The sequence below is a fragment of the Poromitra crassiceps genome, assembly GCF_964638095.1.
Source record: "Poromitra crassiceps genome assembly, chromosome: 9".
In the NCBI taxonomy this organism is placed as follows: Eukaryota; Metazoa; Chordata; class Actinopteri; order Beryciformes; family Melamphaidae; genus Poromitra; species Poromitra crassiceps.
The window spans coordinates 55,953,408-55,980,907 of record NC_139630.1 but is presented as its reverse complement, the minus strand read 5'-3'; the positions used below and the strand labels follow the sequence as shown (position 1 = coordinate 55,980,907).

The 27,500-nt window shown below is 44.9% G+C and overlaps 4 protein-coding genes across 7 annotated transcripts in view; all 4 read left to right on the top strand.

Annotated features, from left to right (window-relative positions):
• The window catches only part of fynb (FYN proto-oncogene, Src family tyrosine kinase b), a 102,491-nt gene extending 99,176 nt beyond the window's left edge, over nucleotides 1-3,315 (top strand). For all 4 annotated transcript variants that reach the window (XM_083643472.1, XM_083643470.1, XM_083643473.1 and 1 more), the window contains one exon: nucleotides 1,155-3,315. In XM_083643472.1, coding sequence (XP_083499598.1) covers nucleotides 1,155-1,363 — 209 coding nt within the window. In that variant the 3' untranslated portion in view covers nucleotides 1,364-3,315. The remainder of the gene's footprint in view (nucleotides 1-1,154) is intronic.
• A 5,239-nt stretch (nucleotides 3,316-8,554) lies between these two features.
• Nucleotides 8,555-12,324, top strand: LOC310782420 (putative G-protein coupled receptor 139; the record flags this gene model as incomplete). The annotated part of the gene is made up of 3 exons (XM_083643080.1): nucleotides 8,555-8,645; nucleotides 10,821-11,395; nucleotides 11,884-12,324. The coding sequence occupies 3 exons, from the start codon at nucleotides 8,555-8,557 to the stop codon at nucleotides 12,322-12,324; spliced, it is 1,107 nt and encodes a 368-aa protein (XP_083499206.1).
• An 829-nt stretch (nucleotides 12,325-13,153) lies between these two features.
• traf3ip2a (TRAF3 interacting protein 2a) lies at nucleotides 13,154-21,359 on the top strand. Its single transcript, XM_083643145.1, has 10 exons — nucleotides 13,154-13,219; nucleotides 13,639-13,733; nucleotides 13,848-14,330; nucleotides 15,796-15,922; nucleotides 16,058-16,212; nucleotides 17,419-17,507; nucleotides 17,598-17,666; nucleotides 17,789-17,893; nucleotides 20,329-20,403; nucleotides 20,687-21,359. The coding sequence occupies exons 2-10, from the start codon at nucleotides 13,718-13,720 to the stop codon at nucleotides 20,831-20,833; spliced, it is 1,266 nt and encodes a 421-aa protein (XP_083499271.1). The 5' UTR covers nucleotides 13,154-13,219; nucleotides 13,639-13,717; the 3' UTR covers nucleotides 20,834-21,359.
• An 853-nt stretch (nucleotides 21,360-22,212) lies between these two features.
• The window catches only part of rev3l (REV3 like, DNA directed polymerase zeta catalytic subunit), a gene marked incomplete at its 5' end in the record, with an annotated part of 84,571 nt that continues 79,283 nt past the window's right edge, over nucleotides 22,213-27,500 (top strand). Inside the window, 2 exons of the mRNA XM_083643079.1 lie at nucleotides 22,213-22,220; nucleotides 25,045-25,220. Coding sequence (XP_083499205.1) covers nucleotides 22,213-22,220; nucleotides 25,045-25,220 — 184 coding nt within the window. The remainder of the gene's footprint in view (nucleotides 22,221-25,044; nucleotides 25,221-27,500) is intronic.

Genomic DNA, 27,500 nt, shown 5'->3' with positions numbered 1-27,500 from the left:
TGGCCCGGTGTGTCTACTGGGCTTTCACAGCTTTCTGCCGATGCTGGGCTTTGCTTCAGACAAAGGACCTTTCAAAGATCCTCGGAGTTGCACTGCTTCTCATTTCAATGAAAAGCCTTTGTAGATTGAAGATCTTAAAGAAAGACTGATACCACCGGGTTTTTCATCATCTGTGTCTGTTTATGTTGAAGGTCATCGGGGGCAAAATCAAAGCGTTTCCTCTCCACAGAAGCGTCCGTCTGATCGCTTTAAAAGCCCCCCCGCTGTGTGAGTGACCTCCATCGTGGAAAGATGAAGCCAACGCATACATACATGTTATAGTCAAATGCCCAAATGTACAGTAGAAATAAACATTTTTACAGTCTGATTGTATACAAGTCAATGGGAAAATGACCCAACTTGCAGAATAAAGTAGGTCTAATGGCCGCACACTGAATATACTCCCGGTCAGTTTATTGACATTTCCATCATTACGATCTTCATCAGATTTGTCCTGCACCTGGCCCATGGAGCTGATGGCCCATGGAGCTGATGGTCCATGGAGCTGATGGCCCATGGAGCTGATGTGCCATGGAGCTGATGTTCCATGGAGCTGATGGTCCATGGAGCTGATGGCCCATGGAGCTGATGTTCCATGGAGCTGATGGCCCATGGAGCTGATGTGCCATGGAGCTGATGTTCCATGGAGCTGATGTGCCATGGAGCTGATGGCCCATGGAGCTGATGGTCCATGGAGCTGATGGTCCATGGAGCTGATGGCCCATGGAGCTGATGGCCCATGGAGCTGATGGCCCATGGAGCTGATGTGTCTCACTTGATTTATGGTCTCAGTAAACACTTTCCTAATGACTTTATGGTCTTGATATAATCACTAGTTTCAACTGTTCTTCAATACAGCCTGATGTTCATTTAGTAAATTATGGTCCCATTTAGAGTAAGATAGGCGATAAAGCAGACAATGTTTTGTTCGTCAACCACGGAACAATAGCAGACGGCGCTACGGCTCTGTCTGTCTGGCTTTTTTTGATGGTCAAAATGCTAAATTCAAGGCTTCAAAACGGGGAGTCCAGAAAGCTGTGGGTGACGTCACGGTGGCTGCGTCCATATTGTCACACAGTCTGTGGTGTGTGCGTGTGTCTGTGTTTGATCTCCAGGCATGAACAACCGCGAGGTGCTGGAGCAGGTGGAGCGCGGCTACAGGATGCCCTGCCCCCAGGACTGCCCCAGCTCCACGCACGAGCTCATGCTGCAGTGCTGGAAGAAGGACGCCGAGGAGCGGCCCACCTTCGAGTACCTGCAGGCCTTCTTGGAGGACTACTTCACGGCCACCGAGCCTCAGTACCAGCCCGGGGACAACCTCTAAACCCCCCCCCCCCCCCACCACCCCCCGGGTCTGGGGCCCGAGGGGCGGGGCCTGAGCTGGGACAGGACTGGCTGAAAACTGTGGAGCCTTCCTAGCCGGCCTTCTTTAAAGGACCTGTACAGCTTCCTCAGCACTTCAGTTCCCCCGTTCTCTTCCTTCCATAAAACCCTCAGTCTCCAACTCTCAGTGGCCCCAGATGATCCTGAGATGATCCTGAGATGATCCTGAGATGATCCTGAGATGATCCTGAGATGATCCTGAGATGATCCAACGTGACAACCAGGGGAGGAGAAGGAAGCGTGTGTGTGTGAAGGCAGGATGATTGATGGATGGATGGATGGGCGGAGTCGGCTGGGGGTGGGATCATGCAAAATGAGAAACCTGTATTCAATGTAAATAAGAAAGGCTGGTTTTGAGTTTTTCTTGATTCGTTTGCTTCCTTTGAAGACGTTTTTTTCTCCCGCACAAAAATAATAATAATATTAATGGTGATAAAGGTAAGGAAAGAGAAGCATTTTCAGACGTGCCCCTGAACAGGCACCCGCCAATCTGTAAGTGTATTATAGCTCTCGTATTATTTTCTATTGTTTTCCTTCCATCATGTATGAAGAAAGAAACGTATTGATTTATCCTTGACTCCTCCTTTAATAGCATTGCAGAGGCGAGCGTGACGCAGTCCTACATCAAACTTTCTGTTTTATTTTGTTTTATTTTTCCAATTGTCTCTCAATTTATGACTTTTTTGTTTTACTCACCACATGTGGGGGGAAAAGCTTTGTCTTCCTTTATTTATTCTACAGATGATGTACGTTACATTTAGCACATTTCAGCTCAGCGTGGAAGGATGGTCGTTTATGACGTCTCTCTCCTCGCTTATACGATTTTGGAAAGAAGAAAAGAAATCTGGTGGATCTGTTCCCTTGTCTTTCTACTTCTTTTTATTTTTATTTTATGTTTTGCTGCTGGAAGAACCTGCAGTTAAAGGAACTATTTGCCGCTTTTGAACCTTATCCATATCTATCCAGAATTGGGATATAGTATGAAACACAACAAACAGTTGTTTTCATTGTTCTCTGTGTCTCTGGGGCGTCTTCATGATCTGCTCTACTTCCTTGAGCCAGTGATGTTCTCCAGGGTGGGAAGTTCATCATTTTAGGTGCAAGGCCATTTGGCCTTCGGCGTCGCAATCTTCTTTAGGTCTAAAGCAAGCTTCTTTAGCACAAGGTCACATGTCAGCAGGGCACAAAGGCCATCGCTCTGCTGACATCATGAAGAAGGATTTTTCTCAAATGTGTGTTGAAATGAGTCAATGACACATCCTTTGCAAAGGTCAGGCTACATTCAACTGAGACCACTGATGCTTTTAAAGCAACTGACAGTAGCAGGTTGCTAGCAGGGCACTGCCAAGGTGGCCTTGGGGACCTCAGGGCATCAGAGGGAGGGGCAACACAGGCCACGTGGCCTCCGTGTCATTCCCACCCTGGATGTCACTGGTTGCTCGAGAGGAAGAGAGCAGATCTTGAAGCTGTTATTCCAGCTACAGATTGTATTTACTCGTTTTTGTATGTGCACATCCACAACGAGCCTTAACGAGCCATAGCAGCTTTGCAGGGGCGGAGTTTCTGCTGGCAGAGGATGGAGGAGCTCTCGGTGCAGGAGACATGCAGGGAAGGTAAACATTGTTCATCTGCATAATACTACAGTACCCACATTGTAATGGTTACAAAAGCTGGTTGAAAAGTGGCAAATCTTTCCTTTAAGTTAATTTAAGAAGAGAAAGTACAGAATGATTGTCTTATTTTAACTTGTATTCAACAGTTACATTCCCAGGCTTCTGATGATGGTTCATGTTTACTCCCATGTCGTGTACCGCTCTTTATTTTTTTTATTTTTTATTTTTATTTGGGGGGGGGGGGGGGGGCAAGTGGGGTTCGGGTAACGTCCCCCAGCCCCCCCCCCCCCCCCCCCCCCCTCCCCTCAATGGACAATGGCATCTTCCCCCCTTTTCCTGCACCTCAACAGTAATCATGGCGTCCTCCACTTGAGTTCTCATTTTATGTTTTACTGACAAGATTATATTCTATGAGTATTGGAGTCGTTTCCATTTTTGTTTTTACAGAGTATGTTTTAATTTAACATTTTGAAGTGCTAGATGTTCTAAAGAGTTGGTCGTACTGTTTCTTCAGGGGAAGGCTGGGGCCAATTCGCTTGAAATTCCCTCAATTCAAAGTAGAAATTGAGAGAAAAAGATTTTAGCGGTTTGGATTCCACTTCCTGAATTGATCGAATTGAAAGTGTATTGGGCCTGAGCCTGCATCAGGGGACTGTAACACACACACACTGGTCCCTGTAGTAGACTGTAACACACACACACACACACACACACACACACACACACACACACACACACACACACACACACACACACACACACACACTGGTCCCTGTAGTGTAACACACACACACACTGGTCCCTGTAGTAGGACTGTAACACACACACACACACACACACTGGTCCCTGTAGTAGGACTGTAACACACACACACACACACACACACACACTGGTCCCTGTAGTAGACTGTAACACACACACACTGGTCCCTGTAGTAGACTATCTGCTCTTACTACAGACGCTTTCATGGCTAATGGAAACCCCTTAATTTTTTTAGTTGTACAGCTAAATGGTTTTTAAGTGTCGGTAACTTCCCTTGTTTATATCTTTAATTTGCATTTTTTAAACATTTCTGTTTTGTTAATTCGGTGATTTGAAATTCAAAAGAAGAACAATAAACATTTTACACTCTTTCCAAGACACTTATTTTCCACATTGATCGTTTTTATGCTAAAACCAATGTGTGTGTGTGTGTGTGTGTGTGTGTGTGTGTGTGTGTGTGTGTGTGTGTGTGTGTGTGTGTGTGTGTGTGTGTGTGTGTGTGTGTGTGTGTGTGTGTGAGAACTTGAAAAAGAGAGCATTGCTCTCAGTGAAACTCCCTGAATAAATAAAGGTAGAGAGAGAGAGAGAGAGCGAGTCAGGTAGATGCAGAGTTGAACACCATGCAAGTAAAATAACACCTGGAGCAAGGACAAAAAAATAAATCATACACATTTTATCCAGACACCCCTATTTATGTGATAGATCACTGAAATAACCGCTTAAAATGTTTACTAAATCACTATTTCAACTTTACCCAGGGAAGATTTAGCAACAGTCTAGCTACTGAGCTTATAAAGTAATAATCTGTGACATTTTCATATAAACCCATGGCTGTTTTGTTGATCTTATCACTGATTGATATAGACACTTTCACCAGAATTCTGTTGCTAGGTAACAGTTTGGACTCAAGTTTATTTCCTGTCAGTTATTGTAGCAAATACTGGAACAGGAAGTAGGACTGGGGCCAATTTGTAATGTTTATGTTGTCAAGTTGAAACGGTATAATATTGATTCAACATACAACACTTTTACATTGCTGTTCTAAACACTCTGGTAGCTCTTTCCCGGGAAAAATCTTCTGCGGCACAGGAAGTGATGCGTTTTATGTTTCTGGTTTGATTGGAATAAACAGAAGAAGAAGAACAGGTGAGATAAACAGGTGATTTCCGGGGAGTGCAATGAAAAGCACAACCAAAGATGGAGACAAAACTTTAAAACACGAGTCTGCCTTTGCTCAACAGTAGCTATCATACACACAATCTCCTAACTGTTGCCCCCACCCCCCCCCCAAGTCCAAAGCAGAAGATATCTCTATTTTGCAACTTTACTGTACTAGTAGTGTACGCGTAGCGCGCTCGATTCCTCGGCTCGCCCGCTATGTGGGCTCGCTAGCTCAGCCGCTGCACGGCCTCGCCTGCCCTGCAGCTCGCCGAGCTCTCCCTGCAGCTCGCATACACAGCTCTGCTGCTGTGTGACCTCGCCTGCTCTATTGGCATGCGCAGCGCACAATTGCTCAACTTTGCTTCACTGATGACATCACTCACTGATGACATCACAATGATATCACAATGTCTATGACATCATCAGTGATGTCACAATTGCCCAAGTGTAACCAAAAACCATTGTTCGAGTGACATCACAATGTCACAATGCCTATGACATCATCAGTGGGACAAGAATTCTAACAGAGAACAGAGATTGCCCACTTGCTCCCTTTTAATTATGATGATGATGACGACGATGATGATTATGATAGATGCATCTGACAGTAGTAAACACACACTTCATATATACGTAAATGTCTTACATCTCATAATTTTGACTCTGATTTTGCATCTAAACTTAGGTCATAATTATTAGTGACACACATTTCATTTAAAGGTCACATATTATTCGGTTGACATAATGAACCCCGGGGCCCTGCATCATGCATGGCTCAATTCCCACACAGGCTTCTTCCTTCTATCATGGCCACCTAATCATCCCTCCATATCTAACTGGCTCTTTCAGTCCTCAACTGTCCACCGTGAGAGCCGGGGGGAGGGGGCACACACTGATATGTAAAGTGCTTTGGGTGCCTTGAAAAGTGATATATAAATCCAATAAAGTATTTATTATTATTATACCTAATAAAGCACCATCATTTTATTTTCATGTTGTGCTGTCAATCATTTTCCAGGTGTTGCTCTTGTCAAACGGTGACTGTCTCATTTCCACTGACCTTTAGCATTACCTGTACATCAGTTGGTGTGACTCCCTCCTCCTCCTCCAGGAGCAAGGGGAGGTTTATAGGAGCAGCAGCTGCAGCCGTCTCACCCATCCCTCCTTATATCATCATTATATCATGGATAGTCCTCCTCTCCCTGTGGAGCAGGAACCAGCTGGCATGCCCCTCTGTGGAGGAGATCAGCTCTGTGCCACGCATCCACAGCTATAAGAACCAAGCATCTCACACAAACCAGGTATGTCCCATTCTCTTGCTTTTATTGTTGACAGCTGTCATTGTCACTAAAATAGCTAGCTTTACCATCCTGTACAGTACCAAGCCAAATCATTAATAATGCACTGTAAAAGGTCGAAAATACATCGATGTCAATGGAAATAAATGTTATTAAAAAAGTTGGAGGGGGTTTATGTAGGACTCTGATGTTAAGAAGCAGAAGTATTACGGTAACTAAAACAAATTTAAAATGTCTGTTGACACTTTGGTCCTCATTTTGAAAAAAGCTGTGTCAGCTGTTGGGTTGAAAACAAGCTTCTGGTTTCTCTGAGTCTGAAATGATGATAGGCAAGTTGAAGTAAGCAAGTTAATGTCCTATAAAATAACTATTTGCCGCAGAGCGATAGTACTCATCTCTATAGAATCAAGATACATTTTGCAAAAACAATATGTGTCAACTTGGTCAATAGTACACTGGATAGCTCTTTTCCAGGCAGTTAGATTGAAAGAGGGCAGAGCTTTGACCAAGCGTTGCGTTCTCTTCTCTCCATGACACCTGGTGACTCTCAGGTGAGAGCCCTACCCAAGGCAGACGGATATAATTTCATTCAGTGTTGATGTTTTATCAGTCATCAGTCGAATGGTTTCATTTTGGAGCTGAGTCCTGCTACAGTAAAGTGCTCTTTTTGTGAGTGTAACATATAAGCAGCGTTCTAATCTTCATGTACAAGTTCAAACATGAGAGAGAAAAATCAAACAGCAATGACTCACTGGTTGCATGATTGCTTGAGGCGATGAAAGGCGGGAAATTACCTTCAATGGAGAATAAAATCTCTGTGAGCAACAAGCTGCTGCTGCCTGCAAGGACATCTCCAGACTGCGCTGAAAAGGTGGTCGGGTGCAGCCTGCCATCCCTTCAGGACCTACACACTGCCAGGACGCTAAAGGTCATAAACTCTCCAGGGTTGTCGCCCATGGCAGAAGACCGATGTCATGCAGTACCAGAACCCCCCGTCACAGGGACAGCTTCTTCCCAACTGCCATCCGCCTCTTCAATGAGACCCGAAAGCCCCCACAAATCAGGACTTTGTACTTCCCCTCCATGCCCCCCGTTACAGAAATTATTTGCCGTTACACCCCCTTAGCAGAATGGGCTCTGCCATGGGCTGGGGTCCCCCCCCATGGACCCCCAGATGGTTAACTCATTGAGTGCCAATGACGTCTAAAGACGTCAATTGCGTTTTTTGACGGTGGGACGTGGATCAAAGCCTGATGCATCTCCTGTGAAAGTATGGTGGATGTTGAAGGTGTATAAGCTATTTTACGGACCCATTAGGTGGCGACAGTGTTCTCCAGATTAGAGAAAGGTGAGGAAAAACAGCAGAAGAAGCCCCGTGATGAAACGGAAACCGATGCTGGAGCCAGAGCCGTATAGATTGCTCTGGCTGGATCTAACGTTAGCTGCGAACAGCAGTCAATCCGCTCCCACAACTGAGCCCCTCTGTCTCTGCTGCATAGTTTCTCCACACGATTAGCCGCCAGAAAAGCAGCACCCGACGCCGAAGGGCCAAACCATTCTCAGCAGTCCGGTTTGGCTTTTCGGTGTCGCGCTGGGAGCCGGCGCACAAAAACGGAGCGCTCCGAAAATAGACGCTGGGTGCGTTAGTCTTTTCTCCCAGCTCCGCCGGCATGCAAGCTGTGTGTTAGTGTGGGGATGAGTTTATCCCAGCTCCATGCAGAGATTCGTCGCCTGACGCAGGTAGCAGAGATTCGAGCAGAGCCACCAGAGACACTCCCACGGAGGAGGAGTTTGCAGTTGAGGGGGGTGGAGCACGCAGGGCACCACACAACTACACCACGTCACTACATCAGAAAATATTAGCTTCAGAGTCAGTGATGTGCTTGAAATGCTTCATTTCACAAAAGGCTCATTATCTCAGCTTCTAATTTGAAACGTCTGTTTTTGGTGAAAACAACCTATCTTCTACTGCTGATAACTAAAGAACGGAAAATGATATCAATAAACTTTTTTTTGCTGATGATACAATAGAGTCTCCTCGTTCTTTGTGCGTGTTCGGTGTTTACATAGTAATATCACACAATATTCTGTGGGCCTCGAGAAATCACTGAAAACGCTCTGAAAGGGCTGGCACTGGGAGCATCCGTTTTCCAAAAGTGGCTGGCACTCAATTTAATCTCATCAGTATTTGTCTATTGCACTCATCTCCTCTCTGTATCAATAATGGCATCCTGTCCTGCTTCCTAATGGCTTTATTGCAGGTTTTTCATGTTATTGCTGCTTGGTGCTGATTGAACCATGGAGGGAGAGGGAGCCAGCGGCAGCGCCACAGTCTTCATCGCTGTTCAGAAGATCTACTACCCGCTCCTGTGCATTGTGGGTATTCCAGGTTCGTATGCTTGAATATTTTCATCATCACAGTCAAATTCCATGTATTTTAATATGAGGTTATTTAAGAGGGTTAAATGGACACTTTGTCGATTTTCAACCAGCTTTGTATCATTACAAAATCAGTAGTATATAAACAATGTTCTGCGAATGAAGGTAGAGAGAGCAATAATGATAATGACAGTGATAGTGATTAGTGAGTCATAGTCATAGTGACAGTAATAGTGTCACCATCGTTATGACCAGGAGGTTCTGTGAATGAACGGAGAGTCCTCGGGCCAGACAAGATGGAAGGAAGTTAAACGTTTATATAAACGTATGTATCAGAATCAGAATCAGAATCAGAGTCACTTTTATTGCCACAGTATGCAAGTTACATACGAGGAATTTGTCTTAGTGTCTGTATGCAGCGTAGCGGTTACATCAATACTGCCCTCCAAATCAAAACCGCAGTAACTACAATTTTGGTCAAAATGGAGTTATTATTGAAATTGAACTTTTAGATATCTGTTTTATCATGTGACAAATTTTCTAAGTTCAGTCTTGCTCTATATTTGAGAAAACAGAGTATAAAAGTTGCAGTAACTACGAAATCCAACCAAAAACCAGACAAAACTGCAGTAACTACACTTACTGCACTTTGATTTGCTTTCACAGAGCTTCAGCTGGACTTAAACAGAGATAAACGCAGTAACTACACTTTGAGGTGTAGTTACTGCGGTTCAGACTGGTTTTTGGTTGGATTTTGTAGTTACTGCAATTTTCCCGCTCTTTCCATAACAAAGCCCAACATATCAATCACTCATAATGGCACAATCTGTTTAGTTAATGCAGTCAATTTCCAATATGAGAGCGCACTGACAGCTGTCCAAATTGTTAATGAATGAGTCTTCAGTGTCTTTAAAATCGTAAATGCTATATTCCTAGCTAATAATCCATAAGAGATCATCCAATAAAGAAGTGAATTGTGTTCTCCACTGGGAAGTGTTAATCTGGCTGTAGATAGTGATAATTGTTTGGTATCACTACCTAGCTCATCAGGACAATCCTTTTAATTGCTGCATAAATTATCAGCATTCAGACTCAGTCTGTAATTCATTTTAATCAAAATAATTGTAATATGCTATGTAATACTGTATATGTTCTTGTATGAATTATCAAATTCAAAAATTCAGAAAACCTGTTCTAAATTAAGATAATAAAACAACTGTGCTCATTAATTAATTGTGTCAGAATGATGACCAAAAAGCAACACCAGTGGTGAAGATTACATCAACTGACTTCAGGATTCCCTGAATTTATCTGTTACTCATCCATTTAAATGTTTTAAACATGTAAACAATAAAACAATTAAATACAGATATGATGTGGTATCGAAATCAAAACCGATTACAATTGTCTCATGAAAAACAAGACAGGAGAAGCACATTAGATTGTAGTTACTGCGCTTTTCCCTTGTACTAGCTACACATCTGTTTAAGGTAATACACAGACAGAGTGCCGTATCTGCATTTCTGGGGTCATAGGTCAAGTAATTGATAATTGTTTTGCCCCCAAAAAATACTTTAACGTATACATATTTAATAAGCGCATTGCCACTTTTCAACCTATATCTCATTTGGCTGGACAGTCCAAAAACTTTAAAGCCATTTTTCTCAGTTTCAGTGTTGGCGTAGTTACTGCGGTTATGATTTGTAGGGCAGAATATACAGAGATAAGAAGTAGGAAGATAACTAAAGGCAATCGCAAAGTTGCAAGTGCAATCAAATCGAATCAAATCGAGTCAATATACAATATGTACATGAGTGGTGAAGTGTTCTGTGGATGATAAATATGAATTTACGTTGGATTTACATGAGATTTACAGAGTGAGTTAAATAGACGTTAAATAGGCAGTGGATTTACATGAATTTACAGTCAGAGTTAGATAAGAGTTTACATTGAATGTACATGAAATTTACAGGCTAAGTTAAATAGGCATTAATGTGCAGGGAATGTACAGTATGTATGTATATGTACAGTATGTATATGTACATACAGTACATACAGTACATACAGATACAGTATGTATCTGTACATATGTATGTATACTACCCATTTTGTAATGATACAAAGCTGGTTGAAAATGGGCAAAGTGCCTAACTGTCTGCGACTGTCTTTCCTCTCCACCCTCTAGCCAACCTCTTCACATTCTACATGATCTGCTTCCGGAAGTGTGGGATGTCCGACACGGCCATCATCTACCTGAGCTGCCTGGCCATCGTGGACACCTTCTACCTGGTGTGGGTGATCCTGATGGACCTGACGCTGACCTTCTGGCTGCTGCAGCCCTTCTGGCATGCCGATCCCTGGTGCGGCATCCTGGCCTTCCTGCAGTACGGCTCTCTCTACAGCTCCTCCTGGATCGTGGTGGTGTTCACCATCGAGCGCTACCTGGTCCTCAGCAGCACGGCGGCCAAGCAGCACTTCTCCCAGGCCCGGGTCACCAAGCTGACCTGCATGGCCATCGTCCTGGTGTCCCACCTGGCCTCAGTGCCCATGGGCTGGATCAACCAGGTCACACCCGTCAATTACACCGTGGAGGGGGAGAACGTCACGCTGCCCCGGTGTCGCTACCGTGATGGGACCTACTCCACTGTTATCGTGTGGGTAGCCACCTTCCTCTCCGGGGGGATCCCCATCGTGCTGGTCATCATCTTCAACTACCTCATTGCGGGTCATCTGTGCCGTGCCACCAAGCTCTTCACCAGGGTAGGAAATTAACTTTTCTTTTTTTTTAACAAGGGGTTCTTCTTTTTTTGCCCTTGTGAAATATGTTTCAGGGGCATTTTGGATCATTAACAGGGCAATTTGATCAAACGTTGGGAAATACAACAGACCAATATATTCAGTGACTCTTATCCAAGCATATTTTATATTTCTAAAGGTTCATAACCAATCAGTTAAAACATCCTCATCTCCTATCATCTCAATAATGTCACTGTTGATTAATGTACTTCACAAAAACTTTAAATAATGCCCTATGGCAAAAAACAACATTTACAGTTAACAGTAACTAGCTGGTTAGCTAGCTTGTACTGCCTGCGCTAGAAGGGGGAGGGCGGGGCGAGGGTTGTGCAGGTATGGATGGCTGACCATTTTTGAGTCACGCTCTGCAAATACAGAGTAAGGTAATACTGTTAACTGTTTCTTTTATGGGGCCATTTAAAAGCTAATTTTTGACCCTGCTCTTCACCAAGGAGGAGCGTCACACCATGCACGGCCGGAGCACCAGGGGCATGTTAAGAAGGACCATCTTGCTGCTGGGCACCGTCTCCGTGGTCTTCGTAGTGCTCAGCCTACCCCGCTTCGTCACCTACAGCATCCTGCGGACCCAGTACAACCACGTGACCTTCAACAGGAACAACTACAGCCTGCCCATCAATGTGGCCAGCGACGTGGCCAACATGCTCCAGAACCTCAACTCCACCACCAACTTCCTGCTCTACTGCATGGTGAGCCGACGCTTCCGGCAGGAGCTGCTGCAGGTGCTGACTTGCAAGGCCAAGGCACGCGAGCTGAGCTCCTTCATCGTCCCCCACACTACCATGAAGGTCTTCTCGGTTGCAGACCACAAGGCCCCTCCAGCCAGCGAGCCGGTCACTCTGGTGGTGTTAACCAATCTCAAACAGACCCAGTAGGAAGGAGCAGTGAGGAAGGGCCCTTGGAGTTTCTTCAGAGATGAGACTATCAAAATAATTTTCCATTGAAGAGTAATTCTGCAGCCGGTTGGAAAAGAGATGAACGGGGTGGGGTGTTAGTGGGCATGTGCATTGATGGGCTGTGATAGGAACTTTTTAGTTTTTAGTTTTACAACACAAGTATCTTAGGACAATTGTGCTTGAACACAACTGCATCTCCAACTGAACACTGGATGCTCATTGTGACCACTGGGGGGTGAAGTGAGCCAGGCGCCTTAATGAGATCAATATGGCCCTTACACAGTATGAGCTGCGGTTTACCAAATACAAGTTTAGTTTACACTAAAGAAGCATTTTACTGTGGCGTTACTCTTTAATGTTTGAGTAAAATGAACACTGAAGGCAAAATAAATGTATGAAATGAACCATGAAAAATACACACTATTGTAACTTTGAGGGTGTTATTAGATGAAAGTTTTATAAGCCACAAGAAGACATCAAATAGTTGTGACAAAACCTGTTGAAAACAAAATGTAAATAAGCAAAGCTGCAAATTACATTTCATGTACATGTGACATTAAGTGTGTATTTTTGTGTCTATGTTGAACGTGTTGCTTGAAGACTCATTTTTCAAGGGTTGGTCCTGACACCTTTAAATGAGACTGTCAAACCTGACTGGCTACAAAAGGCCTGTCTTCCTGAGAGAGCAACCTGATTGGTAGATTCATGATTTATTTGCATAAATGGGTCAAGGGACCTCCCTGCTTTGCATCATACACAGATCTCTTCCTCAAACAAAAAAGAAGAAAAAAAAAGAACAAGGAGTGGGAATACTTCCTGTTTGCCTCAGAACAGGTTTGCACTTTGGCTGTGGGAGAAGGATTTCTGACCAAAGGTAGGTGTGAAAGTCCAATCCGGTTCTGATTTCTTCTCTAGCTGTCTCAAATCTCTGAAGATAAAAGACAATCTTCCGGGAAACTACTGAGATGATCTGATTTTGGCATTTAGAATGACATACCTGTGCCGATACCGATAGTCTTGACCTTTGTACTAGTGCATAAATATCACGTTACAACATTCACACTGTAAGATGGATTTTGTTGTCTGAGCAGGTTCTACTTGTTGGTATAGTTGCTTCATTGCTATATTTCTACTTTGAACCAATCTGTTTTGTTTGCTTTTCAAAGTATTGCTGTTTTCAAGCCATTTTGTGCTTGTGTAAGATACGTGGCAGAGTGTCTCTCTCATGTCAAGTTGTCATGCTCATTTTAATTCCTGTAATGCCGTTTTCATTTTCACTTCACGTGTCAACAGACACCCAACACCTGTCCAACACCTGTCCAACACCTGTCCAACACCTGTCCCGGACCCAACACCTGTCCCGGGTGACAAAATGGACTCCTTTAAAGGTAGAGCAGTATTATCACCTTGAGACTTGTGGCAATCTGTTGAACAAATCTTTATCTGCCAATGCCTTTCCAAGTGAGCTGAAAAGCTGTTTTGCTGTTGGCTGTCATTGTCAGGACCGTGCCCTCATCAGTGTTCTCCAGTGGAGAACGATGAGAGCATGACGTCTCATCAGTGTTCTCCAGTGGAGACCGATGAGAGCATGATGTCTTCCACTCTGGACCTGGACTGGCCTTCCTCCTGCCAACAGTGCTCCGGGCAGACCAAGCAGAGGCCAGGGGGGGACTTCCAAGCGGGCTTCCAACCATCTTGGGGGGACCAGTGGAAACACCCTGAGGGCCAAAGGCAACACCAGGGCCAGCAGCACCCACAAGGACCAGCACCCTCCTACATCCTGGCCGCAAAGCCTCCCTTCACCCCTCCAACCTACTCAGGCCAGATGAGAGTTCCTCATCCTGCAGGTGTTTGGCCACCTGCTGGCAGGGAGGGGGGCATGTATGACCTTGACACCCCGGTCAGAGGCTCTCAGAACTGGCCTCAGAACTGCTCCGTTGAGGACTTGGAGCCTCCTTTCACACTCATATCTATTCCTGCTCATTGTAAGTGTAATTGTCTTACCAAATTCTGCCTGAGTACAGTCATTAGATTACATATACTTTGTGTCATTAGATGACAGATACACTGATACTTTGTGTCATTAAATTACAGATACTTTGTGTCATTAAATTACAGATACTTTGTGTCATTAGATTACAGATACTTTGTGTCATTAGATTACAGATACTTTGTGTCATTAGATGACAGATACTTTGTTACTTTGTGTCATTAGATGACAGATACTTTGTGTCATTAGATGACAGATACTTTGTTACTTTGTGTCATTAGATTACAGATACTTTGTGTCATTAAATTACAGATACTTTGTGTCATTAGATGACAGATACTTTGTGTCATTAGATGACAGATACTTTGTGTCATTAGATGACAGATACTTTGTGTCATTAGATGACAGATACTTTGTGTCATTAGATGACAGATACTTTGTGTCATTAGATGACAGATACTTTGTGTCATTAAATGACAGATACTTTGTGTCATTAAATTACAGATACTTTGTGTCATTAGATTACAGATACTTTGTGTCATTAGATGACAGATACTTTGTGTCATTAAATTACAGATACTTTGTGTCATTAAATTACAGATACTTTGTGTCATTAGATGACAGATACTTTGTGTCATTAAATTACAGATACTTTGTGTCATTGCTCAGAAATATGTTTAGAGATAAAAGGACATTTTAACTGTGAGGTTATAAACAAACGTTTTACAAAACTTGAAATGATGATTAATAGTAGTACTAGTGATAATAACACTATTTAGTAGCGTTCAACTGATCATTCTGATATTTTATGAGATATCAATGAGTCATGCCATCCACTGCCATCCAATATGCTGAACACAACTACTGTGCATACAAACACTCTAGCATGCAATGAAATTATATTTTCTTTGCACATTTTGTTTGTTCATTTATCTATTTGATATATATATTATATTATATATATTTATGTTTTATGTAAATCATTATTTCATTTAAAGGCAGAAAGGTTAGATGGGTCAACCTTTTCCACCCCGATAAGAAAATCATTCTGGGGGAAAGACTTAAGACTTTATTAATTTCTTTAGTAATTTCTGGATGTGAAATTTTACCATTTTAAAGATATTGAATATAGATCACCACAAAATATCCGCTATAGAAAACCACAAAATGTTGAATTATACTATATAATTTACTATCTGCAATCCATAAGTAACAGAAGACAATCTTAACTACATCACATAGCTGATATATGTTTCACTTGATTGCTTCACAGATTACAATTCTTAGCAAGTAATCATATCTGTGATAGTTTTGGTTTTGAACGTTGCCTCCCCAACCCCGTTTAACAGCATTCGTCTGGTGCACATTGTGTTTCTGTTGACTCTGCCTGACTCCATTACTGCTGATTTGGAGACCGGCCAGAGCAGGATTCTCATGTCTGCCTCCTCATGCCTCTGCAGATCCGATGTGCCAGCTGCCAGGGAATCTTCCCCGTCACACCTATCATTATTATAACTGTCCTCAGAATGTCCCTGTGGATCCATGGCGGGAGCGCCAGCCCCTCCCACCCTCCTCCTCCTCCTCCTGGTATGTGACAGATTCTTATCCTAAACTCATTAATTTGCCATCATAACCTGATGGCTGATTGACACAATACACTTAACAGATGCTGTCCTAAAACTGCCCAGACTGTTTCTGATCATCATCATCTTCCCTCCACAGGACTAAAGATGCCCCGAATGCCCCCGGTATGAATGTGGTGCCGTGTGTGGGACGTCCCGGAGAGGTCATGGGTGAGGTCAGCGTGATCCCCTCCTTCCAGGCTCCAGCAGCGACACAGGAGATCAGGAGGATTGTCAGCCTGCCTGAGGAGTGCAGTAAGTCCACTGGACACACCAGGTGTGTGCTGGACACACCGGGTGTGTGCTGGACACACCGGGTGTGTGCTGGACACACCGGGTGTGTGCTGGACACACCTGGTGTGTGCTGGACACACCGGGTGTGTGCTGGACACACCTGGTGTGTGCTGGACACACCGGGTGTGTGCTGGACACACCGGGTGTGTGCTGGACACACCGGGTGTGTGCTGGACACACCGGGTGTGTGCTGGACACACCGGGTGTGTGCTGGACACACCAGATGTGTGCTGGACACACCTGGTGTGTGCTGGACACACCGGGTGTGTGCTGGACACACCGGGTGTGTGCTGGACACACCGGATGTGTGCTGGACACACCGGATGTGTGCTGGACACACCGGGTGTGTGCTGGACACACCTGGTGTGTGCTGGACACACCAGGTGTGTGCTGGACACACCTGGTGTGTGCTGGACACACCAGGTGTGTCCAGCACACACCCGGTGTGCTGGACACACCGGATGTGTGCTGGACACACCGGGTGTGTGCTGGACACACCAGGTGTGTGCTGGACACACCAGACGACACACCAGGTGTGTGCTGGACACACCTGGTGTGTGCTGGACACACCAGATGTGTGCTGGACACACCAGATGTGTGCTGTGTGAGCGTATACATTATGTTTACTGTATGCACATCCTCCTTATTTGACCAATTTAATTGGTAATGGTAGCCAGATGGCTATTAATGCTCAATACCACTACCAATACTTTTTTCCATTGTTTTGTATTTTATTCTAGTTTTATATTTATCTACAGCACCTTTTCTTATTGCTGCTGTGGGGGATCAATAAAGTGCAATCATATGTAGCCTACCTTACTTGACCTTGCCTTGCCTTACATGACCTTTGCTGCTATAGCATCCAGGCTAGGTCCAGGCTAGGGAATGTCTTTCCATGCTAAAATGGCGATTTAGGTAAAGAGAAGGATCAATGTAGAAACATTCACCCTCAATCTACAGGTTAAGATATTACAGTAACGCAAACTATGCAATGCAGTTTCACATTTAAGCCGTAATGTTGAACAGGCCCATTGCCCACTGACTTCCTGCCCATTGCCCACTGACTTCCTTGTGGATTGTTTTTCTTTCTATACGTGCATGTAAAGCTTTTCCCATAATCTGAATGAATATAGAGATGATGTGGTGCTGTCTATCTCTCCATGACAGGAAATCTGTTCATCACATATTCAGTGGACACAGCCAAGGAGATGATTCCTTTCACCAAATTTCTGAGCGATCAGGGGTTCAGACCAGCCGTAAGCTCTGTCACTGCTCCATCACCTTTGAGCAATTCTCCATCATTCAACCTTCACACAACCTTCACACACTGCCTCTCCTCTTGACAGATTGACATCTTTGATAATCCAATCCGAAGAATGGACATCACCAAATGGATGGACAGCTATCTGAATGATGTAAGTCTATCAAATCAGTTCTTTGACCCGTGTGTGTGCTTATTCTGAATAGAAAAGGCTTATGAATGGAGACAATTTGCCGTGTTTTGACGTTTACAAAAGCTGCCAGTAAAACGTTACAGAAATCAGTGCTGATCATCGTGGTCATCAGCCCCAAGTACAAGGAGGACATGGAGGGAGACGGAGACGATGAACACGGTCTGCACACCAAGTACATCCACACTCAAGTAGGTCCTCACACGGTCTGCACACCAAGTACATCCACACTCAAGTAGGTCCTCACACAGTCTGCACACCAAGTACATCCACACTCAAGTAGGTCCTCACACACCAAGTACATCCACACTCAAGTAGGTCCTCACACAGTCTGCACACCAAGTACATCCACACTCAAGTAGGTCCTCACACGGTCTGCACACCAAGTACATCCACACTCAAGTAGGTCCTCACACAGTCTGCACACCAAGTACATCCACACTCAAGTAGGTCCTCACACAGTCTGCACACCAAGTACATCCACACTCAAGTAGGTCCTCACACAGCTATGAAGGCAAAGGTATATGCACAGTTGGATCTCAAATGCATTTGCAATGGTACCAGTGTGGCCTAATGGTTAGAAAGACTCCTATGACCACCCTATACATGTCAGTGTCATATGACCACCCAATACATGTCAGTGTCATATGACCACCCAATACATGTCAGTGTCATATGACCACCCAATACATGTCAGTGTCATATGACCACCCTATACATGTCAGTGTCATATGACCACCCAATACATGTCAGTGTCATATGACCACCCTATACATGTCAGTGTCATATGACCACCCTATACATGTCAGTGTCATATGACCACCCTATACATGTCAGTGTCATATGACCACCCAATACATGTCAGTGTCATACAGTATGACCACCCTATACATGTCAGTGTCATATGACAACCCAATACATGTCAGTGTCATATGACCACCCTATACATGTCAGTGTCATATGACCACCCTATACATGTCAGTGTCATATGACCACCCTATACATGTCAGTGTCATATGACCACCCTATATGTCAGTGTCATATGACCACCCAATACATGTCAGTGTCATACAGTATGACCACCCTATACATGTCAGTGTCATATGACCACCCAATACATGTCAGTGTCATATGACCACCCAATACATGTCATGGGGGTACGGTGGCTCAGTCGGTAGCGCTGTCGCCTCACAGCTAGAAGGTCCTGAGTTCGATTCTCGCCTGGGACGCTGTGGGTGCTGGAGTTGTGACCCCCCCCATATCTTCAGTGCCTACTGCCCAGGTGGGCTATCTCGTCGAAAGGGCCTTTCTGTGTGGAGTTTGCATGTTCTCCCCGTGCTCCCCAGGGGGTTCCTCCGTACATAACCCCCCACTAAAAACATGCAGAAGATCGTCATCCGACCAGCGACGACAACATCCGAAGTTGGTCCCCGGGCGCTGGAAAGAAAAAGCGACCACTGCTCCTGGCCTGCCCCCCCGGAGGAAAGGACAAGCCCGGATGGGTCAAATGCAGAGGACAAATTTCACCGGCCACCGTCAGCATGAGTGTGCGTTTGTGGCCGCATGCATGTGTTGTAGTGTTCGTGTGACAATAAAAGACGGGCTTGTCCATCTGAAATGGTGTTTAAACGTGTCAGTGGAGATTGTATCCACCACTGAAGAGCTTTTCTATGGAAGTGAGGGCGTTTGGGAACGTCGAGGCGTTTGGGAATATCTAATATCTAAACTCCCTCCTCCCACATACGAGTGAGGCCAATGAGGAAATGCCTCCTGGGACTTGAAAACAGAGCTACAGTTTTTCACCCCGCCCCAGCCCACATCGTGTGTGTGTGTGTGTGTGTGTGTGTGTGTGTGTGTGTGTGTGTGTGTGTGTGTGTGTGTGTGTGTGTGTGTGTGTGTGTGTGTGTGTGTGTGTGTGTGTGTGTGTGTGTGTGTGTGTGTGTGTGTGTGTGTGTGTGTGTGTGTGTTAGATTGCTTGTCAGCCTGGGAGCGGCTCAGTACAGCAACCGTGAAATGAAGCAGCAGTGAAATGCGTCATGAGAGAAAGTTGTGGGCATTTCTGTAAAGTCTGTTGTTTGTGTTCAAGCAATACGTCACATTCTGGCAATAAAGACCTCTTCAGTCAGCTTATTGTTGTTCGATGGGGAACTACTGCCCAGGTTCTTACCACGCAAACATAATGTGACTCTTTTGCCAAAGAAGCAGTAGAAACTGACCTAGACTAGACTTGACTAGATTAGACTAGAGTTAATCTAAGCCTATGGTAGCATAAAGTGAAGCATACCACTTATGCATGTATCTTTCTGCAGCAGTGATTCTCAACTTTTTTCATATCAAGGACGCATAATTTAGTCCAGATTAGATATGACTTTGTCCAGAATTCCATGACCATCTGTATTAGAGAGATAACAGTGAAACTATGATCAAAACACTCATTCTTCTCTACATTCTCTGATTCTGTTCACTTCTTGTAAATGAAGTAATGGTGAAGATTTACAATTGAACAATTTGCTGGGGACCCCCTGGAACCCCCTCAAGGACCCCTGGTGGTCCCCGGACCCTACGTGGACAACCACTGATCTACAGGACCATAAGCACTGATTCTCCTCTTTTCTTATTGGTTCAGATCCAAAATGAGTTCATCCAACAACGCTGCCTGAATTTCAGGCTGGTCCCAGTACTGTTTCCCTCTGCAACCAAGGTAAGTGTACACTCACTCCCTGGCCAAAAATAATAGGTACACCAGTTTTCCATGAGACATAAAACAGCGATCACATGTCGTCACAACTGCCCTTAATCTGAGTATTTACGCTGTTTTGTGACTTTCAATTCATGTGCAACTTTTAAAATGTCTCGGTTTTGTGATGAGTATGACAATCGTAATCATTTACTTGGCAATTATATTATTAAGGCTATAGAGTCACAGTTACCGTCTCCAACGGTCTAACCCGTTGGGCTGCCACTGTTCTGTTCCTGGCTTACAGAAGCACGTCCCCAGCTGGCTCCAGAACACCAGGATCTACCGCTGGCCCCACGACACCCAGGACCTGCTGCTGCGCCTGCTGAGAGAGGAGCGCTACATCGCCCCCCTCCTGGCTAGAGACATCACACTCACTGTCAGACGGCTCTGAAGAGAGGAGCGCTACATCGCCCCCTGCTGGCTAGAGACATCACACTCACTGTCAGACCGCTCTGAAGGAGGGGAGGACAATCCAGACACACCCACAAAATAAACAAGCTATGGAAAGGACATGTTTTATTCTGTTAAAGCCAACATGCTTCAGATACACAGTGAGGGCTGTAACAGCTGGAGCACATTGGTTTTGATCCGAATTCAAGTGTTTTCCTTTTGATGCTTCTTGTTAAATGCAGTTTTGAATACATATTATCAATCTTTTTCCGTCATGATCATTAGAACAGACAATCCGTCATTGCCCTTGATAAAGCCACATACACAGTTTAAACACGCACATCTGTCTTAGTAATGTATATGATTAACCATAAGGGGGCAGTGTCTCCTCACTCCTCACTAATAACTCCATTCCCATCACTGGTTTGGATGCCTGTTCATGGGAACTGCTTTTATTTCCAGTCAAGAGTAGCTGTTTTATACAATGTTTTCCCTTGTATTGTCTTTTAAATAAATGTACAGTTTCAACTCAACGGATGCTGGGAGACAATTAGCCTCATGACTGTGTTTAAAACAAGCAGCTGGAGTTGATTTGGAGTGTGACACAACACTTGATTGGGGATCTATTGAGTGGGGGGGCACAGGAAGTGTGGTCACGGAAACATCCTGTCCATTTGTTCCACATGCCAAATCACTGATAAGCTACCGGGCTGAGAGACATCTGTCTTCCTTCATCGGAGACAAGAGCGTTCACCGCATACTTACGTCCTTTTTGCCCTGTCAATGTGCACAGAGTAGTTTGGTTCTGTCAGCTTGTTTAGAAAACCTGACACGCACACAAAACATGCTCACATAGTATCTGTTTATCAGCTGCTGCACGAGGGTTCTTTCTGTAAACACAAGCACTGCCAGTACCAATAAATTCACTGTGTTATTGTTGCAGGACCAGCATGGCACTTGACTCTGCCTTATCTGCTGGGTCCAAAGCAACCTGCTGTTCATAGCTGCTGTTCATTCATTCACATGTCGCTCATTGATCTATGTTTTTTTTTGTATGAGGACTATTTTGCCGTCATCGTTGGTGGAACCCAGATAGCAAGTATCCGCCCTGCTGAAGTGTTCATGAGCAAAGGCATTGAATCCCTCCCAGCTACCAGGTTTGAGGGGTGACATTGTGTATTAGCTGACACGCTGACCTCTCTGTGGAGGTCACTCGAACCACTAGGTCACCCTGCCTCAGTCCTGGCTGTAGAGTTAGAGCATTATCATGTCATCTAGTGTGTTTTTTACCATGTTATCAAAGAGGTGAGTGATTAACCAGAGCAAACTGGGCTGTGGCTCCAGATAAGGATGACCTGTTTAAAAGCAATGGGAATAACAATGGGCAGGTAAGAATGTGACATGCTGTTAAAAACGGAAAGGAATAGTCAGTCAGTCAAAACGCCACTGAACTTCAGTGTGAAGTTCACAGGATCACAGAGTTTGATCTCTGGATTCTCCCAAACTATTGAAGTTAGCGTTACTCGACCATCTTTTAAGCTCCAGGAAAAACATAAAATGTCCATCCAGTTTGTCCAAACTAAAATAATTCATGTATTTTGTAGCCAAACAATTTTAACGTGGGTCCTCAAGTCCCATATGTACCTCATTATCTCCTAGTATATTTTCCAACAATGCTCTGACCACCACGCACACATACCCTCCAGTCCTCCACCAGAGCACTGCAGAGACCCACAGCACCATCGCTTTGCTACAAAACACTTGAATTATTACAGTACGTAGCTACATGAACTATTTGAGAACTTGATGGACATTTTATGATTTTTCTGAGGAATACATTTTCATTTTTGGCTTGAGATATATCCCTTTAAACATTGCTACAACTCACTCCCATCACCGTTACTGAGAAGAACACGCCCTTAGAAACAGATGGTTTCTCTTGATGGAAAGCTCAGTGGCTCCATAGGTAGAAAGTGGCACTTAACACCAGCAGAGTTCCCACTGGGACCATCCACACTAAAAAAATGTAAGGAAGGCACTTTAGATAAAAGCTCCCACTAAATAGCATTATATATCATGGCATATATGAGATGTTTTAAATAGTTTGCTGTAAAATAAAATGTGTTCCCATAGAGCTCAGCTTGTGCTGCTGGCATGCCTGAGCAGGCACCTGCTGATTGGTTCCGTGAGAGGGCCCAACTCTCACTCAAGGTCAGTGAGTCAGTGAGTCACACTCCCACTGCAATGACAGCCAGGCTCCCTCTCCATCCAGATGAAAATGCAAATGAGACGTTTTCATCATCGGGGAGTCATTGGCTGTGATGTCCCCCGCGTGAACCGGACCGAACCGGCTGTTTGGAGAGCTTTATGGACCTTTCAGAGCAGGGGAGGAGGTCAGCACATCCACTACGAGGCTACTGCCTCCTGCTATGTCTAGAGGCCATTATGGTATTCAGCGTGTCATACTGAATGGTTCAAATCCAAAGATGTGTAAGAGGGAAAGAACATAGTCTCAATCTCATTGTTCTCAAAGTATGGGTGATATCCTAGGGAAGGGGGGGGGGGGGGGTTCCTCATCGGTGCGCTCCCCCAGATAGCACTACACACCTGAGCATGTCTGTGATGCTCAGTGGTGAGTTTTTAGTAGCCTTATGGTAGTTGTATCTCCTATAGAGGGTATGCACACCCACTGGAACACGCCCCCTCAATCAGGAATGAGTGTCAAAATGAGTGTCAAGTTCCTCCCTGAGCAGCAGGTGTCAGTTATCTAGGCTGATTACTGCATTCAAGCTCAGTCTTGCTGTGACTCAGTGGGCGTGACCCCACAGTGACTTCTGCCTCTGTGACATCACATGCATACCCTCTATATGGATATCATATATGATATCACTATAATATTCCTATTTTGTGTCATGATATTTATAGGATTATAGGATTATACAGTCAATAAGAAGTGCGTTCCTCAAAAACGGCCAATAGCTAACCAGGGGAAATTGATGCCCTCCAGTTTTTAATCTGGATCTGATCCACAGATCGTAAAGGTCTGATGCGTGTTTTGGTTTTGATGCGGCAGAGGCAAATGAGGTGAATGTTCCACACAAGTGTTTCTTGCTTCCACAACCAGGCGTATTTAGCTTTCAAAATAAAGGTTCTGCGAGGAAGTCCATTTAAAAATCAGTGGTGGACATTGGTTGCTGCAGTTGAGATTAAACAAATTTGGAGGATATGCAGCTTTTTATCTATGCAATAGTAGGGCTATACCCAGCTACCAGACTAATAGCAATGAATGGATGAGTGGGTGGGTTATAATTTTATTTTGAAAATGCCAGACCGGATGTTTTATTATATTGCTGGCTGCTTCACTTCCAGATTCTGCCTCACAGTGAATAGAGGTCTTATCACAGACAAGTGACTACCGGTTTATTTATTTATGTATAACCCATTTGCTGGTTATTTTATTTTATATATTTTTTTACAGCCTATGGTTTTAACACAGAAAACCTCCAGGACACCCCCACACACCAGGCTGCGTCAAGCAGTGTACTACTGGACTTCCAAACTGTACAGCGGTGCCATTTGTGATTGCTCTGAGAAATATTTTTTTTTCTTCACCCTGCTACTTCGCACACTTTTTTTTTTTTTTAATAACAAATACTTTATTTTGAAAGTTGTGACCGGAAGTACTGTATGTTTGTATTCGAGTCGGCTTGTCATTACATTCCCAGTAGCATAGCTAACGTCGGCTAGCCTGTTATGGAAGAAGAAAAGAGGCACCACTGTGCGCGTGCGGTGTGGCTGCCTCTCTGATAAGAAGCGACTGGCCGGGACTAGTTTCGAGCAGTGATTGAGAGGATTGAACGCTTCACACACGGAAGGAAGGCTGGAAGTCTTCCTGACTGAAACTAAAAGCCTGGAGCTGCTTCACGGGACAGCCACCATTACAAGTACAGTATGGAGCCGACAGCTGCAGCCTGTCGGATGACCCGTCGTCGTGTTTAGCTCTCGGGTCAGAGCTAACGGCGAGAGAGAGGCACCTCTGGACCCCAACAACACCCCCTCACCTCACCGAACCGAGGCGAGGCGAGGCGAAGCTTTGTTCGCTTTTCATGGGGACACAGCCGGCTCCCCGTTCTTCTTTGTCGTTGTTTTTTCACCGTGACAGCAGCTCCCCCGTCCCCTGGTGTTGACTGTGTGCCTCTCATGGACTCCTAGTTTGGGTCTTCTCGCCTCGCCAGCCCAGGCAGCAGTCATGTTTGCAGTGCGCATCGTTACCGCAGACTTCTACCTGGCAAGTCCCATCAAAGACCTGGATGTCTGCTATTCAGAATTCAGGGAGAGCGACGTGAGGAAAGTGCCGGTGGTGCGGATTTTCGGCTCAACACCTGCAGGTCAGCTCTTTTTCCCTTTTTCCTTCTTTATTATTGCAATTATGGTGGTTGGTTGCGCTTCGCAGCGCTTTGCTGCACGCGCACACGTAGCCTACGCGGCAGTGGTTGCTGTTTATAATAATCCTCCTCACGCGCACACACACTGTTTTAGTTTCAAATAAATCTGCTCATCGAACATGCAACACGGCGATAGGAAGACGATTAGGGTGTTGACACGTTGTGCCAGGCAGCGCGTGCACACAACACAACGCAGTGTACCGCTATCTGCGCTGGAAGTCCCTCCTCAACATGCACGCGGGCTGCTTTGTTTTCAGCCCTGTGCGGAGTCCATCCGTCATCGCACGAGAGCGCTTTTTTTACCTCACATGGATCGGATCGGCATTCAGCCTATGGCGGGTCGGCTTGTGCGCCTCTACCTGCCATATGTGGCGTGCGATCCGGCCCAGACCCGTTCCCCTGTGGGTTTTATTGTGTTTACAGCAACCTGTGGCATGTTGCCACCGCAACATGCTCCCACCTCTTCTGTTCCAGCTCTCTGCCTTTATTTCCAGCTCCGTACAAGGGAGGGAGAGAGAGAGGGAGAGAGAGGGAGGGAGAGAGAGACGAGATGGAACTATCGAACCCCATGGGGAAACTGGGTGTTTGCAGCAAAAGTAATAGGATTCAGCAGGGGGAAAAGACAGCAACATCAGCAATATGTATCGTGTGTATATATATGAAAAAGTAATTAAAAAAAACAAACACCACAGATAATAAAATGCAATGTCAACGATATCAGGTTTTTATAAACATAATATGCTGCTAATTATGCACTATAATGCATATATACACGATAAAGCATAACATCTAAAGGTGTCAGTATGTATATACAGTATGAAAATGGACATTAATACACGTATAATGAATCAATGGGGGAGACGTGAGATGCATTTACAGCAGTGTACACAGTGTGCAGATGTGCATTGAATTCACATGAACAGCTCTGCAGAATGACATCTGGGTGCATCAAGTGTTGCAGACTAGCATCTCTAAAGAACGATTCACGATAAAGGGGGGGGGTGAGATGTGTGTGCATGTATTAACACATGTGTTACCCTGTAATAAAGCCATTATAGCCCATCTCTCCGGGTCTATAGATGCGTTGTAATCACACAGCCACAAAACAAAAGAATAGTTTCCGGCACAAAGGCACAATACATAACCGGCACCAGAGCCAAATCCACCCTCTCCTCAACTCTATTCGACGGATACTTTCATTGCAAAACACCTCAGAATAACATGAGGGTGTGTGTATTTTTAGCAGGGGTAGTCCCCCGTTTGGGAATGTGGGAATCAAGCCTGTACTAAACCCCCCCCCCCCCCCCCTCCCCCTCCCCATCTCGCTCTACCGGCCTGGCTTCCGCCATTGTGCGCTCACAGGACGACCCGGGACCAACAGGATACAGCTCACTCAGGCTTAAAGGATTTGGAGCAGAGAAGGACAGTGGGTCGGGTCGGGGGTGTCGGTGTCCAGTCTGATTTGGTTCTGTGGTAAAGAAGCCCGCGTTCCCGTGCAGGCGCAGTGATACACGCACCCACTGTGTGAGGGGGGAGGCGGCCCTGACAGCTCGTCAGTTGACTGTATGTTTGCCAGCGTTTCCTCAATGTGGATCCAACAGCAACAAACCCACCCGCTGCCTGCTGGGGAAAATGTGAACGTTGCAATCAAGCTCAATTTGACATAAAAACGAAAGCACTCGCAAGTATGGTTCAAACATCTATTAAGAGTGATTTTTTTTATCATATTATAATGTACAACGGGTAGCTTCAGACAAAACAATCTGAATGGTAAAAGATGTTGCCCAACCATGATAATTCCCATAAAGTGCATTATGCTTTCAGGGTTTACGATACCCACCTACTGTAACAGGAATGCAGTCGGTGATCTTATCTTGTTCTCTGCTGTCTCTTTGTATACTGATTTGAAGAAAACGCTTCCATCAGGACGCAGGAGTTGTTAGTTACTGTTGTATAAAAGTCTATTTCTGGGCACAGCAGTGATGCAAGTTGGTCCCAGGTGCAGCTATTTTGCTACAAGACGACTCTGAGGAAAGCTGATGTTAACTGAAAACAGGTGTGGTTATTTTTGAAACAATATGTCGGACGTAATTGTTTGTGCTGTGTTGTGTTGTTTGACCCGTAAAGTGTAACAGACGCTCCAGCTTGAAGCCCACCTAAAGGCCGGCCTCTGAGTCCTGACTCATATCAGTAACATCCTGAACCATACCTGATGCCATGGTC